General features: G+C 55.2%; 2 protein-coding genes across 6 annotated transcripts; one reads left to right on the forward strand and one right to left on the reverse strand.

Moving 5' to 3' along the window:
* Nucleotides 1–79: 79 nt before the first annotated feature.
* PLP1 (proteolipid protein 1) lies at nt 80–7,460 on the forward strand. 2 transcript variants are annotated; one of them, XM_026848348.1, is made up of 7 exons: nt 80–224; nt 2,593–2,779; nt 3,264–3,420; nt 4,336–4,504; nt 4,723–4,796; nt 4,912–4,977; nt 5,436–7,460. In XM_026848348.1, the coding sequence occupies exons 1-7, from the start codon at nt 221–223 to the stop codon at nt 5,505–5,507; spliced, it is 729 nt and encodes a 242-aa protein (XP_026704149.1). In that variant the 5' UTR covers nt 80–220; the 3' UTR covers nt 5,508–7,460. The 2 variants fall into 2 exon arrangements, with proteins under 2 accessions (XP_026704149.1, XP_026704147.1); XM_026848346.1 differs by having other exon boundaries at nt 81–224; nt 3,264–3,525.
* A 4,710-nt stretch (nt 7,461–12,170) lies between these two features.
* Nucleotides 12,171–17,646, reverse strand: RAB9B (RAB9B, member RAS oncogene family). 4 transcript variants are annotated; one of them, XM_026848350.1, is made up of 4 exons: nt 17,543–17,586; nt 17,062–17,109; nt 16,137–16,206; nt 12,171–15,282 (listed from the first exon to the last, which is right to left on the reverse strand). In XM_026848350.1, the coding sequence occupies exon 4, from the start codon at nt 15,245–15,247 to the stop codon at nt 14,642–14,644; it is 606 nt and encodes a 201-aa protein (XP_026704151.1). In that variant the 5' UTR covers nt 15,248–15,282; nt 16,137–16,206; nt 17,062–17,109; nt 17,543–17,586; the 3' UTR covers nt 12,171–14,641. The 4 variants fall into 4 exon arrangements, with proteins under 4 accessions (XP_026704151.1, XP_026704150.1, XP_026704152.1 ...); XM_026848349.1 differs by having other exon boundaries at nt 16,137–17,646; XM_026848351.1 differs by lacking the exons at nt 16,137–16,206; nt 17,062–17,109; nt 17,543–17,586 and adding an exon at nt 15,845–16,126.
* Nucleotides 17,647–17,944: the final 298 nt, after the last annotated feature.

Here is a 17,944-nt window from a genome sequence, read left to right on the forward strand (position 1 = left end):
GGCAGCCAAGGGGTGCGGCTGGGGGGGGGCCAGGGGGGAGGGCGGGGTCCTGTCCCTTTAAGGGGGGTGGCTGTCACTCAGAGAGCCCTTTTCTTTGCTGGAGAGCGGGACAGGCACCCAGAGGGGGAAATACACAGCGAGGGACCGCCTGGCGTGGGCTTCTGCAGACAGCACCAACTAGCCGAGTAGGCGGTCGGGGGAGTTGACCAAGTCCAGCGCCATGGGTGAGTATGGGGTGAGGGTGGTGGACACCTGGAGAGCTGTCGCTGGTGGCTCTGGGGACCCTGTCCCAGGGCAGAGCCCCTAAAACCAGTCAGGTCCTGGTGGCCTCTGCCATGCTGGCAATGGCCACCTGCTGGGGGAGGATGCCTTGGTACAGCGAGGACAGGGGGTTTTATTGCCCCCAAAGTGGTTTTCTGTCCCCGTGTGCTCATGTGCTGTGTGTGGGGACAGATGCCTTCCCCACAGCCAGTCCCACCAGAGCTCTCACTGCACTGGCTGGAGAGATGAGAGCTCCTGCCTGGGGCTAGCTAGCAGGAGCTAGGAGGTCCAGGCAGGACGCTGAGACCTGTCACAGCTTGTGCCACTTGTATGCCAGCAGCCTTGGAAAAAGAGAGGTGCTCCTTGTGCCTCAGTTTCCCTGTCGATACACCAGAGCTAATACTTACCCAGGGCAGCAGGGGTGCTTTGTTCCCAGGGGTGCCATGGACTGCTGGCACCCTGCCTCCTCCTCCTCCTCCTCCCCCTCCTGCCTGCAGCATATTGTTTTGACCCAGCAGCAGCTGAGCCCGGGTACAAGGCCCGGGATTGTGTGGCACAAGGGCTCTTTCTCTCCTCCCTTCCCCTTCCTCGGTTTCCCAGTGTGGCTTCCCAAAGCCTCAGGGGCCGGAGCTGTGTCAGGGAGCCTGACAGGCCCTGCCGCATCCCAGGACCCACAGCCCCCCAGGAATGGAGCCATTCCCCACGCCCCAGCCACGGGCACCTGCCACACCACTTCCCAGGTGGCCAAAAGTAAAAATAAAGAAAAGGTGTGTTTGGCCCAGCTGCTGGGTGTTGCAGAGCTGTCCCCGTGGGGCCCAGCGAGGTCTGGGGAGCAGTGCTGGCTGGGAGGAGTAGGACCCCCACTGGACCTGCCACATCCAAGGCAAACCAGGGGTGGGGTGTGTGTCCCTGCGCTCCCCCATAGCGCTGCCTTTGTTCCCTGTTTGCTCTCGGCACAGGGCAGCGCCCGGGTGGCAGTGCCAGGACAATCCCGCATTGTCCTCGGTGCCACTGTGCGCCCTTGCTCCCAGTGGGGAGGGGAGGGCACTGCTGCCCAGGCCCCACTGCTTTCTGTGCTTTGAGGGAGGAGATAAGCAGTGCGGGATCCATGGGGGGAGGCTGGCTCTGGGAATGCTTCCCACGGGTGGCTTTTTGGCATTCAAGGCACAAAATGCGCAGATGGGATGTGCTCAGGCAGCCGCTGTGCCCGGGACAGTGGGATGCTGGAACCCACATCTCAGGGAAGGGGAGCAGCCTCCCTGTGCAGAGGTGTTGTGCAGTCAGCAGCAGGTTATCACAGCTTAGCTGGAGCCAAACTGATGCTCCAGAGCCAGATGCCAGTGTGTGCAAACTCACCTGGCTGCCTGCCCCCAAACCAGGCAGGAGAGTGGCTGGCTGAGCACCTCCAAACCCAGCCCATGGCGAACCTGAGCTGAGGATCCTGCACATTACAGCCCTGACATGCAGAAGGAGCAGGTGCCCATGGCCCCACTGCTGAAAAAAATCCAGCATTTAGGCAATCCAAGCAGCAGCTGTCACGTGCCCTTGCTTCCCTGGTCTTCCTGCCCCAGGTACATGTGCTCTCTGCCAAGTATCTGTCCTGGAGGATTAAATTTGTTACACAAGTGCTGCCGTTTGGGGATTAAAAACACGGTTCCTCTCCATCAGCACATCTGCCTGTGTACCCGGGCTGCTGCAGCCCAAGGTGCCCGCGGGGTGCCAGGAGAGAGGACGGGTGCACCCCAGGGTGCTACTGGGGGAGCCTGAGGTGCTCGGGGGGTGGGTGTGTGTGTCGGCTCCTCCTGCACTGCCCCAAGGCCACGCTGCTGGGTCCCCGCTGGGGTTTGTATCTGTGGAGATGCTGGGTTCTCTGTCTTTGATGGCAAAAAAGCACAGGGCAGCTGGCATCGCCGTGGCTCGCAGCTGGGCTGTGCTGGCCGCAGGGAGCCTGTTAGCGGCTTGTTTGCCAGGTCCCGCTGGCGTTACGCTACATCACTTTGTGTTTCCATCCAATTTTGCACGGGTCAGCACAGCTGGCTCGCCTCGGCTGCCCATCCACCTCACACCTGGGGGCTGTCTCGCAGCCTCGGTGCCCCACACTGCCGTTACCTCCTGTCCCTGGGCGGGCATGGGTGCGATACTGAGTGGCTGCTTAGAGAGCTCTCAGGGAAGCTGCTGGGTTTGGCTCTCCAGCACTGCAATGAAACATTACTGGGTTTTCCTTCAACCTGCTTCCCGCCGGGCACCCTCCTCCCCCTGCAGTTGCCTGCTGCAGGCTCTGAGATTCTGCAACTTGGCGGTCCCGTCCCACCCCACCTCTCTCTTCCCTAGGTTTGCTCGAGTGCTGTGCCAGATGTCTCATCGGGGCACCCTTTGCTTCGCTGGTTGCCACTGGCTTGTGCTTCTTCGGGGTAGCGCTGTTTTGTGGCTGTGGGCATGAAGCCCTCACAGGCACCGAGCAGCTCATTGAGACCTACTTCTCCAAAAACTACCAGGACTACGAGTATCTCATGGACGTGTAAGTACTCTGCTGCAGCGCGTGGCCCTCACACAGGGGCCCTTCGCGTCTCCGTCTTGCTCTGCGCTGGGAGGAGGTGTCCAGCTGGCTGGGGCGATGCTGTCACCCAGACACCATGGAGACCCCAGGCTGTGTTTGCCGTGTGCCGGTGCCGTGGCTGCACAGCCGGGTCCAGTGGCCACTTGTTTCCATTTCACGCCTGTTTTTATCTGACCCTCACTAGGTGCCCTGGCTAGAGCAGGACCTCTGCACTGGGTAGGTATGGGGGGCATGGGGGAGCCAGGAATGGCCCACAGCCTTGCTCACTACAGCTTTGCCCTGACTCACTCCTCTCGTGGCTTCACCCTCTGTTTCAGTCCCCTGGGGTGGCGTGGGGAGGGTAAGTCATGGTGGCCAGGCTGCCCTGGCCATGCCACATGCAGGGCTGAGCATCCCAGCACTGCCCTGGTACCTGAGCATCCTTGCCCGCTCCTCTCCCCCACAGCATCCACGCTTTTCAGTATGTCATCTATGGCACAGCCTCCTTCTTCTTCCTCTACGGAGCCCTGCTGCTGGCCGAAGGCTTCTACACCACCGGCGCCGTCCGGCAAATCTTCGGGGACTACAAGACCACCATCTGCGGCAAGGGCCTCAGCGCAACGGTAACCGGGGGCCCGAAAGGGAGGGGAGCGCGAGGCCCCCAGCGAGCTCACTCATTGCAGCGGGTGTGTCAGTGTTTGGGAAAGTGGCTAGGACATCCTGACAAGGTGATCTTAACCGGGGTTTGGCACCTCTTCGCGCGCCCGCAGCGGGTTTGCCACGCTCGGCGTGGCTGAAGGGCAGGAGACTGCGGCCGTCCGGGTCTGGGTTTTGGGGTATCCCAAAGGGAAGCGCAGCCCAGCCACCATCCCCCAGGCCTGCCGTGGCCCCCAGGGATCAAAGCAGCCCAATTTAACGAAACCGCTTCCTATTTAAGCATCAGAGGGGAAAGCTATAAGCACCCTTGCTGTCCCAGCAGCCCACGGATCCCTGGCACCCGGTGCCCCCGGGGGTTGTCCTCTCCACTGTGCTTGGGGACCATGACAGAGTGCTGGCAAGGGGAGCCCATGGCCTGGAGGAGCAGAGGGGGGTGGCTGCGGTTCCTTCGGGGCGGCCGCTCGGGGTGGCACCGTGGAGGGAGGGCAGGAGAGCTGTGTTTGCACGCCAAGGTGGGTTTTGCAGCTGCCCTCCTGCAGAGGCCAAACAGTGCTTGGCCGTGGCCGTGGCTCTCCCCTCTACATGGGACATGGCAGCCATCCTGCTGCCACCACCAGTCACCCCCATGCAGGCCACGAGCCTGAGGCTGATGCTGGCCCTGGCTGTGAGCTGCAGGGCCGTCTGGCTTGGGCTGCTGCTCTGTATTGGCTGCTTGGGGATGCGCCAGGTTTGGTGGGCAGTGCAGAGCTGGGTGCAGACAGCAGTTCAGTCCCCTGCCTGACCCACCCCCTCTCGTGCCTGGGGACCCTCGTGCTCTCGTGTCCATGTCCCTGGCTGCTCAGTAACCACGGCTCTGCCCTGGCTTGTCCTGCCCCTTGCAGTTTGTGGGCATTACCTATGTCCTGACCATCATCTGGCTCCTGGTTTTTGCCTGCTCTGCGGTGCCAGTCTACATCTACTTTAACACTTGGACCACCTGCCAGTCCATTGCCAACCCCAGCAAGACCACGGCCAGCATCGGTACCCTGTGTGCGGATGCCAGGATGTACGGTGAGTGCTGGGCTTGCCACCCAGAAGCCAGGGCTCAGGGCGGAGGAGGAGGATGGAGGAGTGGGCCCAGGCAGAAAAGTCTGGGATAAAGCAGGGGCAGGTGCTGAAGAAGCCCTGAAACGCTGTGGGGGTGTGTGACACATGTGGCTGTGGGAGGCTGACCCAGGCAGCGGGCTGGCCGCTGTGCCCAGCTCACCCGGCTCCCCACGTCTCACCAGGCGTCCTGCCCTGGAACGCTTTCCCTGGCAAGGTGTGTGGCTCCAACCTGCTCTCCATCTGCAAGACCAGCGAGGTGAGCAGCCCCCATCCCTCACCCCACGTGCACTCCCCTCAGCGGGTGGCCTTGGCGCTGGCCTCCCCAGACAGCGTGCAGGACCCCGGGAACTCACACCACTCTTCCCTTGCAGTTCCAGATGACTTTCCACCTCTTCATTGCAGCCTTTGTGGGGGCAGCTGCCACGCTGGTCTCACTGGTGAGTTGGTGTTCCCCTTGCCCAGTCATTCTCCTCCACCCGGCGAGGATTTGGGGGCAGAGGGCAATGGAGGTGGTGGGCATGGATGTAACAGAGCCTATGCTTGTGTCATTTTCTGACACCTAAGTGCAGACAGTGAATTCAGGCCCTAAGAAGGTAGAGGTGTCTGCTGGAAGGGGTCTGGAGAGGCTTTAGAAGACTACTGGGGAGAGGCCCTGCTGCCCGTGCACCAAGTCCCCTGCCCTTCCCTGACTCTCCTCTCGTTCACATCAGCCATGAGACACCGCAGTGTCCCGCCGGCGCAGCAGGGCCACGGGGTTCCACGGGGAAACTGCCCTGTTGGGGTGCTGGGCTGAGGGATGCCCCCCCAGTGAGGAGTCCCACCCTGCATGCCCTCCTTGCCTGCGGGAGCTTCATCTCTCCTCCTCCCCCCTCGCTCACTCTCTTCCAATCCACAGCTCACCTTCATGATCGCCGCCACCTACAACTTTGCTGTCCTCAAGCTGATGGGTCGAGGCACCAAGTTCTAGCCCACCCGGTGGAGCCCAGACAGACCAAAAGTCCTTCTTTTCTCTAACACTGAGGCTTTAACACTGCAGCCACCTGACACCAGGTCTCCTGCGTTAACTCTGCCTTTGCTGCTGACTCCCCTCCTCTTCCTCCCTCGCATCCATCATGCTGAGCGTGACCAGGAAGGAGAGCTTCCCACCAATGGACACCTCTTCATGCACTTTTCTCTCTCTGCTCATCCATAACCGGTTCGCTCTAGGGCCAAGCCCATCAAAACCAGCCAGAGAAGAGGAGGGACTTACTCCAGTGTCCTGATGTTGCTTAGGGATGAGCAAAGGCCTTCACACTCCTGGGAGAAGGAAATCTGTGTAGGTTGTTCCATGAGTAGCAAGAGGCTACCTAGAGAGAAAAGGAAGTTTGCCCCGTCCTGGTACCATTGCTAGAGACTCTCCTGGAGCTGTCTGCTGTCACCAACCATGGATGGAGAATAAGAGAAGGATTGTTTTTTCCCTTAGCAAAGAAAGATTAATTTACCCCAAATTGCCTTCTGCAGCCAAGGCAAAGGGAGTTCAGGACAAGGATCTTCCCGTTGCGGAGAAGAGAGTGCTGACCCCAATGCTGATAAAGCCCTAACCCAGCTGCCCCTATTAAAGCCTAGAGTTTGGTGTCTCTGCAGACAAGGGGAACTCTTGGGTTTACCCTTCAGGCAGCAGAGAGGCAGCAGATAGGTTTGATTTGGGACATCTCTGCGCCGTGCCCTGGGAGCATAAAGCCAGAGCTGTCCTTCCATAGGCAGGGGATGCCCCCCCGGACTGCACGGCCTCACCCCCCCGCCCTGCCAGCGCCACGCTCGCCACACGCTCCCGTCCCTTCACAATGGTGCTCTTCTCCGGGGTGACGTCTGCTTTGCTAACCTCTGTGCCATCGGAGAGCTTCACCTGTTTCTCACCCGTGTCAAACGTAACTTTCCTTTGTTCTGTCCCCCTCTGCCCCTCACTTTTCTCCCCGTGTTTCCTGCGAGTCAGGACAATTATCTTGTGTCTGCCAGGGCGGGAGGGACTGGCAGCATCTTGCTTCCAGCCAAAACCTTTCACAAAGGATTTGAGGAGGGGAGGAAAGGTGGCGGTTTGGGCATCACGGGGCACAAACACGGCCGTCTGCAAACCAAACGATCTTTTCTGGTGCCGGTTCAGTCTTTTCCTGTGGAAGGGGGCAGTGGGGCAAGGGGTTTGGTGGAGACGACCTCTCCCCCATGATCGCTCTCCATGGACACGGAGAAAAGCCCTTTGGCTGGGTAGCATAGGTCCAGCCAGACCCACCAAAATGCTGTTTCCAGCCCTCCTCTACAACTGGTATTTTATTTTGCTCTTCCCTGACTCTCCTTAATGCTAATCTTTGTGTTTATTTATTGGAGAAACTACTTTCAGTGGCAGACTGTAGCTCCATCTTGCATGGATTTTTTTTGTCTGTATTATTATTATATTTTTTTTTAAGTGCCAGTTTCAGCAGGGGCAAGGATAAAGGAGCAGATCTGCTGAGCAGAGAATTTGGAGGATCCTTGCCACCAGCAGTGTTGAAACAGGTTGGCCAGGCTACCAACGCACATGGGCTGGGGAGGGGAGAGATGCCAGGAGAGACAGCAGGGTGAGGAGAAACCAGTCAAGATCTTGAAATTCACATCAACGCTATCTCTCTTGGGGGTTTGCTGGGGTCTTTTTGGTATCTATTTAACAAAAAATAACCAGATCCTCCTTCCCATCCTCGTCCCCAGACCCCAAACACACACACACACGCACACATACACACACACACACAGAGTTAATCAACTGAAAGTGTTTCCTTCATTTCTGATCTAGAATTTCAACTTCTTAACAAGCAATAAAAAGGAGCAAGTTTTTAGAGACTTATCTTACAAGATGTATTTTATAAAAATTAAAGAAAATAAATTAAAATTAAGAACATTCTGAACAAGATATATGTCTGTCTGTCCATTTGTTTTGCTGGTTTTCCCACCCCACCTCGCCAAAAAAAAAAAAAAGCAGGGAAAGGGAGGCTGCAGAGGTCATAGAGGGGCAGCATCCAGCCCAGTGTGCGGTCCAGCAGCCCCTGCAGGATCCTGCCCACTCCTCCTTCCCACTCCAGCCATGAGGATTTGTCTGCCCTGACTTCCAAATCTCTGTTCCCAGCTGGGGAGCCCTTAAAACCTCTATTTTTCCTCCAGCCACCCAGAGGAAAGTTGGGGTCTCACAGGAGCTGCTGGCTTGTGCTTGGTGATGTGTTGCTGCCCCTTAACACTCGTCTCTTAACGTAGCACCTATAGGGCAACCACAATAAGGCTAATTGGCACGGCTGGAGCAAAGCTCTCTGCTCACGTCAGGCAATGCCTGAGGTACAAGCACGTCCAGAGCCACGCAGGATGCCTGATTCTTTCACCTGCAAAGAGCCCTGTGTGAAATAGGATGGTCCCGTTTAGGCACGAGAGCAGATTTGACCATCGCAGGGCTCTACATGCGCTTGGCGGATGGCTCTGTGCCATTTGCCCCAGGGCAGTTAACAGCTTGCACAGTGCTGGTGTGTATCAGCTCGTGTCTTTCTGCCCCCGATCAGATGAATGCTGCCCTTATATGCACGTTTCTGCAGCAGCTCTCAGAAATTATTGATTCAGATGTTGCTTCTCTTAGAAATTCCCCCCAAGAGCTGTGCTCAGGAGCCTCTGGGGAGCAAGGCCATGGAGGGATGCTCCCAGCCCCACACTCAAGCTCTGGCACCACTTCCATGTGCAGCAGATCTGCCCAAGAGGCAGGTTTCAGGCACGGCTAGGTGCCCACGAGCTGCAGGGAGGGCCAAGAGCCAGCAGACTGTTACCTACCCAAGGCAGGACCCTCACTGCTCTTCCTAAATGGGACTCTAGCCCAAATCCCAGTTGTCCCTCTCTCCCCTGGCTTCAGCCCCCTCCAGGCAGTCAGCAAGGCTTCCCAAGCAGCCCAGCCAGGAGAGGTTTAGCTCATGCATTGTTGCTGCCCCAGGTCAGTGCCTGCACCCCGGCCTTGCCTTGGGCTCACAGAAACCCATGGGGCTGCAGCCAGCGTCAATGGGGTCCTTTGTTCCCTGCATTCCCAGATGCCATCACCCTCCTCTCCCCATGCTGAAAGGGCCCTGTGTGTGCACAATCAGTCACTGGGCAGGAGCGAGCTGGGGAACAAACACCATCTTTTTCCCCTGGCAGAGAATGGTGCCCCCCGGCCAGGGTGAGGGTTGGGGAGAGCAGTGTGAGGTAGCGTGTGAAAGTAGCCAGCATGGCCAGGACTCTGGGCAAGTCCAAGGGCTGAAGGACACACGTAGCCTCTTGTCGGGTGTGCCCTTGGCTGTGTCTTGCTGCCACCCCACCTGGGGATAGGGGACCTGCCCTCACAGCTCCTTCCCTGGGCACCCAGTGCCCTCCGGGACCTGGCTGAGAAAAGACAGGGAATAAACTCTGCCTTGTACCAAACCACACCTCTGTAAACTGGCCCATCACGCGCGCTCCAAGGAGGGGAGCCTGTGCAACCAAACACTCTGCCCCTTTATAGCAGCTGAAATGTGGCAGCAGTTTGCTCCCACAAAGGCTGGACCACAGAAAGGGGCCCTGGAGCAACTCCCACCCCTTCACTCCGTGCCCTGCCACCCCGGGAGATGGCCCTGTGCTCTGCTAGCGAGGGACACCGGGCACGCAAGCCCTCGGGACAGCGATTACAAACCCCCCCCGCGCAGGTCCAGGAGAGGGGAGGGGATGGCGGCGCTCAAGGGTGTCGGTGTAGGCACGGCCCCGCTCGCCAGCCTTCGCTGCAGCGGCCTCCGAGGGCAAAGCCCCAGCCGGATGATGCTCCTCCCCGCTGCCTCGCTCCCGGGCTCCCGCATCCCCGGTCCTCCGTCTCCTCCCCGCGGCCACCGGCCGCAGCGGCGGCTGGCTGGGCTGGCGGTGCCGTGGCACAGCGGGCGCCCTGCCCGTGCTTCCCCAGGGAAGGTTCCCTGAGAGCCCCCGAAACGCCAACCCACCGGCCACGCATCAGAAAAAAAATAACTACTGTCCACTTCGAGTGCCTTCATTTACACTGGGCTCATTCCTGCATAATACAGCAAGGGAATCGCAAATAAAAGCTACAAAGAGCCCGACGCTGCCCTCCAACGCCTGCCTGCAAGCCCCGAACTACAGTAAATTCCTCTGAAGGCACACAGGCAGGCACAGACCCCGCTTGCTCTCTTTGCAAAGCCTCGGGCTCAGCCCTGGGGAAAGGCTGTAAGGGACGAGCAAGAGGACTCAAGGGAAGGAAGCTGAAGTCGAGGCAAACCCAGCGGCTGCCCTGGCTCAGCCCCCATCCCTCTGCCGGCGCTCAGCAGAGCGGGCAGGGGCTCTGCAGCCGAGCAGGGCACATGCAGGCTGCGCCTCGCCAGCACCTCTGGGCTGGCCTCAGGGCAGGGAAAAGGCCTCGAGAGGCAAGCGATGCCCTGGCATCAGCCACAGCCCATCTGCCCAAGAGGAAGGTTTCACCTGTCACCTCTCAGGCACCCAGCTGGTTTCCCTCCATTTCCACAGGCAGTTTAGCTCTGCTAGGGAGATGCCCGGGGATGAGTAGCCAACGGTGAGTGGGAAGTTCTCACGGCAAGGACTGACAATAGCACAAGCAGCTGCTGCACCTGGCTGCTCATGAAGACAGGAGTCCTGTGTCTGCACCTGGCCACACGCACCAGCCCCCAAAGGACCCCCTGAAGCCACCAGGGAAGAGCTGCTCCACCAGCCACACAAGCACTGGACTCAAGGGGCATGTCTGTCCATCCTCGATTGCTTTTGCCCAAGCAGTCACCTCATCAGGTAACCCACTATTTCACTGACTTCATGGATTGTCCCAGGCCCCAGTCTCCCAGTCTCAGGACTCTGACTCATACTTCTTTGTGCAACCACCGTCAGAGCTGCCATCACCTCCCACCTCAGCAGAATGGGGAGTGCTCCCTACTCCAGAGCAGAGTGTGCCAGTGCCGCCGGCACCAGAGCAGCAACAAACTCCCTGTTGAGAACTGGAGTGCAGTTCAGAGGCTCCCAAAAGGGCATTTTTAGACTATCTTTCTGCTCATCCTCAAACATACAAGAACATGTGGTGCTCACATGTGCTCCCACAAACTTCATCACAGCTGCACTGCTGTGAGGAGCCAACCCCCAGAGGCAGAGAGGAGCAGCCCCAACCATCCAGAGAGCAACCCTAGGGCACCTGCAGCCATTTGGGGCTCCTCAGCTAGCAGTTCTAAAGATTTCAGCCTCCTCATCCCACCAAGCAGATGCACGGCCTTACAGCTGCACTACCTGGCCCAGAGCAGCAAAATCCTCAAGAGGGCTGTGGGAGAGAGGGGTGGATGTGACTAAGAGACTCCCCATCACTCCTTTGCAAGCACACCAGGATACGCTACAGCATCTGTTCCCCACAGAAGCAGCTCACTGCTGTCCTTTAGAGATGCTCCTTTGCCCTCTAGGGATCCATCCTCTCCCCAGGCCGTGACACTGAGCCCCCTGCTATTTCCTGCAGCAGCAAAGTGGGAAATAAGGGAACAGCCTCGCTTCTGCCTCTGCCCTGTGTCTTCTTACAAACATCTACCATCAGGGGAGTCAGTGGTTCTGGCAGTTTTAGACAGACCCTCACTGACATGAGACAGCCCTACCACACAACTCCTCCAGGCCTGGGGCCACCTCCCACCAGGTCATGTTGGCTGCCTGTTCTCAGCGCTGTTTTGAACAGCTGATGGTGCTAGAAGCCCCCAGACACTCCAGCCCACATTTAAAAAGCAGGATTCCCAAGGACATGAAACCCTGCACTGCCTCTGGAAGCATGGATAGGAAAGCAGACACGGGAGAAAAATAAACTCTAAGGTTCTGCCAACAGAAACAGCAGGCACAGACTCTGCAAACACAGAGAAAGCATCCCAAAATAAGCAACCATCCTGGCAGCGGAAGAGAACAGTCCCCATATGCTGATTTTTGTTTCAGCATCCTATGGAAATCATGCCTGGTTACAGCCCCCTGGAGCCCAAGGGACTGGCTCCAAGATCACAGGAAGAAATTAAAAGGAAAGTACCTGACTTGCTGCTGATAGCCTAGGCAGAACATTAAAATCTGGTGACAGAAGGAAGCAACGTGGAATATTTCTATTACAGAAGTGTTTTCTGATACTCTTGAAAGACAAAACTGGTCACTGGATTCAGCTGGTCAGTTCTATTTCTTCAGCTCCTGGTCTCACAAGGTACATTCAGGAATAACCAACCCCTCTGATCCCTTAGTGACTTCTCTCTGCCAGATGCTATAACCAACCCTGTTCCACATCCTTCAGGAGAAAAGGAGCCAACTTGAACTTTGATAAACCAAGGCAGCAGCCACTTCCTGAATTCACTTGAATACATCCATGTTTTATTTGCTTAAATAAAGGTAGAATCTCGGTTTTACAATTCCAGTTCTGTAGCAATAGCAACAACCGCAGCAGCATGAGTGGACACAGGGAGGGGATGGCTGTTGGCACTGAACTTTGCAACAAGAGTTCAAAATCCTGTCTCCTTTGGAAATTGTGCGTATCATTTTAAATAATTTAAACAATTTAAATATACTATACTTTTTAAAATTGATTTGTAAAACACCTAGGCCTAATAAAATAGGTGGCTTTAAAAAAAAAAACAACGATCCAATGTCTGTTAGGAATGAAAGATGCTGTGTAACACCCTCCAGCAGTACACACTGTCTGCACAGCCTGTGCACAATGAGGCTCTCAAGCTTCAGCTGTCAGCATCAACACACACCCAGGGTACTGCAAACAGCATGCTGCACCCGTGCTTTCCACAGCACATCTTGGGCAGTCTCTGCCCTCTCCCGGGGATGCCAGTCCTCACACAGACCCCCTTAAAGCCGCACCGGGGAAGGAGCAGCATCAGCTGCAGGGAGCTCCCGCAGCAGCCCCTCTGGCAGGGCCGGGCAGCACACAAGGGCCTGAGCTGGGTCCAAGCCCGGGCCCCTGCGCAAACCAGCTCCGCAGGAATGTGTAAATCGGAACCAGAGATCACAGAGTCTGCAATCTTGAAGGAAATATCAAGCAGCGCCAAACTGAAGAAAAATCTAGAGGCCTGGGAAGACAGACACTGGTAAATAAACAGACATTGGTAAATAAACAGTAACAATGACTTTAATCCTATAAAAATCTGTTGCACCTACAGAGGCAGAGCCTTCTACACCTTGAGGGACCCGGTTTTCCAGAGACTGCAAGCACTTCCTATCTATCCTGGTGAATATGAGTGTTCAGCCCTGTTTAGAAATCAGATCCTTCTAAAGCACTTTGCATTAAAGCTTCAGTCCCTTCCACATGTGGCTGCCCTGCAGAAAAAGGCAGGATCACCCCGAGTTCCCCCCGAGGAGACTCCCTGCATGCTCAGAGACTGCTCGGTGATGGGGATTAGCTGCCACCAGCCAGCACCAAGGCAGAGATTGCCCTGCTCCGAAGCACAGGCTGCTTGATTTGAGCTACGTCACAGTGGGAATCACATCCAGCAGCTAGAGGATATGTACTCGGGGAAGCTCTCCCCACGGCAGGCTCCTATGTGCTTATGGGCAAAGTCATACTTTTGTACAAACGCTTGCATGGGAAGTTGCAGGACATGAGGTTATAATGGTAATGACAGCAGTCAGCAAGCACTCATCTCTGCTACACAGACGGCTTGGGACTAACACCTAGCGGGGGGCAGGAGCTGGGATCAGCAAAGCCTGGCATCCTTTTCTAGAAGGTTCCTTGCCTCAGGCACCTTGAACAGAGGTGGAAGCAGTGCAGCTCTCTCCCCAGTGGACTGAGCACAGCAGCCACTAACAAAGGCCAGTTAACACAGCGGACATCCTCTACCAGTGAAGTTGGTTGTATGAATTACCAATAAAATGTACCGAACTCCCCATTAGGGAGCAAGGGCCAGGACAATGACATGAGTTAACTGTGTTCAGCAGCGCTGCACTTGACACAACAGGAAATAAAGTGAATGGTTCTATGTCGCAGCATTCAGATGGGAACACCCCTGCTAAAGCAACTGAAGGTGCTGATGTGCCAACTAATGAGGCATGGTGGTCACTGGCCCTGCACACCCAGTGAGTGGATTTAACAGCTGACCACGCATGACTCTCCCAGCCACCTGCACACCTAGGAGACATCCCACCCACCCACCATCTGGGCTGCTAGAGCATATCATTTGGACAGAGCAATTACTTGTGACAGAAACCAGCTGAAGTTTCATGCTCCAGATCTCCTGAACTCCTGAGTAACTCTAAACCCGTTGACATGACACAGCAAGTGTCCACATCGGTATTTTTCATCCAGGGCTTCAAGGTTTGAGAAGTGAGATCCGGTGTTGAGCCTCCACAAGAGACAAGGAAACATATAATAAACAAGAAGCAGACAGTCTCTCCACAAAATGACACTCGCACAAGACAGAGGTGAGGAAAAACAGACCAGAAAAAGGCAGCTACAAAGAAGCGATGCTGCCACACTCAGACACAGGTCCATCTCTCTTTTGTGTGTTGCTTCAGATCAGAGCTCTAACAACTCTCAGCACAACTGAGTCTCAGGACACAAAGCACTTACCCCAGACAACAGATACACACTCTCAGCCACTCTAGTATTTGGCATTCTCACAGTCGCATGGGTTATACAACAGGTTTTGTTCAGTAAGTTGAGCAGACTTTCCTTTGGCAGTAAGGTCATGAGTTTAGTGGGTCTAGTATTTCTTTTGAGTTCAGGACTAAAATACTTCAAAGAGTGTCTGGAGAGCTCTCAGCTTTGCTCTGCAGGTAGTTCTTGGTGCAGATCAGATCACTACTGTCTTTAGTGACTTTAAAGGACTTTAATCCAGTCCTTTAATCCTGCTACAACAGGCAGAGATGGGAGCAGGACTACACTCACATGCTCCTTTAACAGCTCCCTCCTGCAGATACATGCTCTGTGCCCAAAAATTCCAGCCAGAATTCAGATGGTGAGGCTGCAACTCCCCAGTGAGCAAAAACACCTATTGTCCTTGTGGCCCCTCTCCTCAGAGTGCCCCAGAGCTGCCTGTGCTTATTCCGATCCAGCCGCCAGCTCGAGTGACGTTCCCGAAGCAGCAGCCACCCTTAACAACAGGAAGAGCCTGACTTGGAGCTGGAATGCAGGTCAATGGTGTGGCCCAGCATGCAGTGCTCTAGCTGCTCCTCCACCGCCAGCACCTGTCGCACAGCCTCCTCGAAGGCCACTGCCACATTGGTGTCATCCTTGGCACTAGTCTCCAGGTACGGATAGTTACCGTTCTCCATGCACCAGGCCTGGGCCTCCTCTGTGCTCACTTGTCTCTCGAGTTTGTCTATCTTGTTGCCCAGGACTACAAATGGGAAGTGTTCAGGGTCCTTCACGTCAGCATAATAGACAAACTCCTTCTGCCAGTTACTGAGGTTCTCGAAGCTCTGACGGTCATCCACACTGAAGGTCAGAAGGCAGCAGTCTGCTCCCCTGTAGAAGGGAGTTCGAAGACTCTTGAATCTCTCCTGTCCTGCAGTGTCCCAAATCTGGAGGGTCACAAAACGTCCATCCACCTCCAGGTCCCGGTTTAAGAACTCCACACCAATCGTGTGGAAAGCCTGCGAGTCAAACTTGTTGGTGACATACCGGTTCATGAGGGAGCTTTTCCCAACTCCACCATCCCCAAGGAGAATGACCTTTAAGAGTAAGGACTTCCCACTCATTGCAGCAGGACGGAGCGGCGCCGTATCAAGGCAATCTGCAGGGTTCAGAAATAGTACAAAATAGCTATTTGACTTGTGGATTCTGCAGAAAGTTACACACAGAAGATCAGAACATGCTATTTCCATTCCAATTTCTGAAAAAAATTTGTATATAGGAGGTAACTTCTCTTACTAGATATTAGAGCTGGAAATTGGGCAAGTTTTCAGGCACACAAGTCCTCCATCAGGTCCAAAACAGAAGCAGAACAGAAGTCACCACTATAAACACCAGGTGAGAACACCCGTTGAGAGTTTAGTGTCAATTATACCACTTTTTGGTGAAAACTTTGTATCTGAAAACTTGTCTAGTTTTTCCAAACACACCATCATCACTAGTTAAACATCTCTTCTGGCCTGTGTTCTGAGGCTATCACAGAAACAGCAAAATCACCAGGGATCACCATCACCAGGCCTTCCTTTCCACTGTACAATCACTAGCTAAATAATTCCTCCTATCTGACTTGCTCTACCGGAAGGATATAAAAGATGAACAGGCCTAACATCAATACAAATCATCTGGCAAACCAGTTCTTAATCACCCCAAGAATGCTGACTCACCTTACAAGTGGAGCTGCACTTGTTTTCTGCATGAGCTCTGCAGCTCAGAAGGGGTTTCTCAGGCACAGAGACCCAGCTCCTCTGCTCCTCTTTTCTGGCAATGCTCTTTGCAGGCCAGTCTGCTATGGCACAGCTGTAAGTTTCCATTGCAACAACCCCAGCACCACAGTCAGCGGTCACAAGAGAAAGGCCAAGTGCCAAACAGTCCTCCCCCTCCCAGGGACATTCTGCAAGCAAAGGTAAAGGCCTGACATAGAATAAGAGGTTTGTTTGGCTGCTGTCTGTACTGTACCTGCTCTAGAAATACAGAGCTTCTGTCTCCAGGACTGACCAGGGAACACCTTCCTCCAGCATAACAGTCACTACAAAACAAACATCAGTCAGCAAGGTTGCCAGAGCTGCACTCGGTGCACTGCCTTTCAATTTGTAATGTTTCATAATGGGACCCAGGTTGGAAGAACACTACCACAGCTCTAGGAAGCTCGAAGAGTAGCACTGATGGCTGGAATAAAACAGGCAAGAACAAGACATTGCAGAGAGTGTTTTCCTTGCCCTAAGTAGGATAGAACACAGCCCATTTCTGTCCAGGGCAGAGCCAGTACATTACAGATGATAAACTCAAATAAGAAAATTATAAATTGAAGGAGGTCTGGCATGAGTGCACAAGCTGCATAACCCATGTCTCCCCTCAATCCAGGGGATACCAATAGCTTTGATGTGCTTGGCCTGCCTACCCACACACTCTGGAATCCGATCTGAGGATTGAACACATACCTGAATCTGCTAACCAGAAGAGTGAGCCAGTTGGCAAGAGCCTGGTATGAAAAGAGATGAAGTCTAGCTTGCTTACACCTGCTACCAACATTCCTGGGAAGGGTGTGGACACGTAGTGCTGCTCAGTGATGACACCACCAGACCCGCCTCCAACCAACCAGACCAGGAGCATTCAACACTGCTCAGATCAGCACTCCTGTTCTGACTTTTGACTTTCAGGTCAAAACCCACTTTCTGCATTAATCGTGGGGGGGCCTGCTCAACATTGCTTCTGCTCTTTTTACAGCTCTTTCAACCAGCACTTACCACAAAGCCAAAATCAGAAACTTCTGCTTCTGTTTCAAGTTACGTTTCCATGGAAAGTGCAGACACTAACTCAAGGCTCACAGATTTCACTTCCCCTGCAGAAAAACACACCCCAAATCAAGCACAGCTGAACTAACCTGATGTGCCATGGGACATCTGAGAAGCATCTGTGCAACCCAGTGGTTCTAAAGCAAAGACCAAAATGTAAATAGCACAAGAGACAAACAGGAATTGCAGCATAGCTCCCTGGGGCTGATGGCTTCGGGAAACTCTCCCCTCATCAGGTGAGCTGTTCAAAAACCTTGCTCTTCCTTTTCCAAACCCTTGCTGAGTGGGATTTAAGGTGGTCCCTGTCCCGTCACAAAAACGCTTCCTGACACACACCATCAGCCCTGACAAGAGTTTCCATTTAGAAACGGTTTGTTAGCAAGTGACGAGCAGACGCTTTAAAAACTCGTAATGTGCTACGCGAGGCTACTCCAGAGCCCGGCAGGCCAGCGGGCACGACACAGCCGTGACACCGATGGGCACGCTGCTACCCACGACACCCACGTTACCAACGCAGCCTGCAACCTGCATCCTCCCATCAGCCCTTCACTAGAGATTTCGGAGGCCGACCTCGACTTGCAGCACGACCGACACCCCTCACGCAAGACGCCAACACCTGTTTGCATATAAAGACAGCGGGGTGCGGGAGCTGAAGGATGGGCCTCGCTACCCCACCCCAGCTCCTCGCTCGGCCTGAGGCGAGACCCTCCGGCGGGCCCTTGCTCGGCTGCCCGGCCCTCGCCAAACCCACAGGGCCGGAGAGGCCGAGGAGGCTGCACCCCGCCAGGAGCCACCTGCCTCGCCCAGAGACAGCAGCTTTTCTTCCTACCAGTGCCTGGTGCACACCCAGAGACAGCTCTGAAACTTGGGGACACCACTCGCTGTGGGCCACAAGACACCCCTGTGGGGAAAAGAGCCCCTCACGTGGATGGCCAGCATGTCTTGGCCATCTGAACTCAGCACCAGCCCCAG

Source organism: Athene cunicularia, assembly GCF_003259725.1.
Source record: "Athene cunicularia isolate RWA chromosome 4 unlocalized genomic scaffold, athCun1 chr4_part3, whole genome shotgun sequence".
NCBI classification, from domain to species: domain Eukaryota; kingdom Metazoa; phylum Chordata; class Aves; order Strigiformes; family Strigidae; genus Athene; species Athene cunicularia.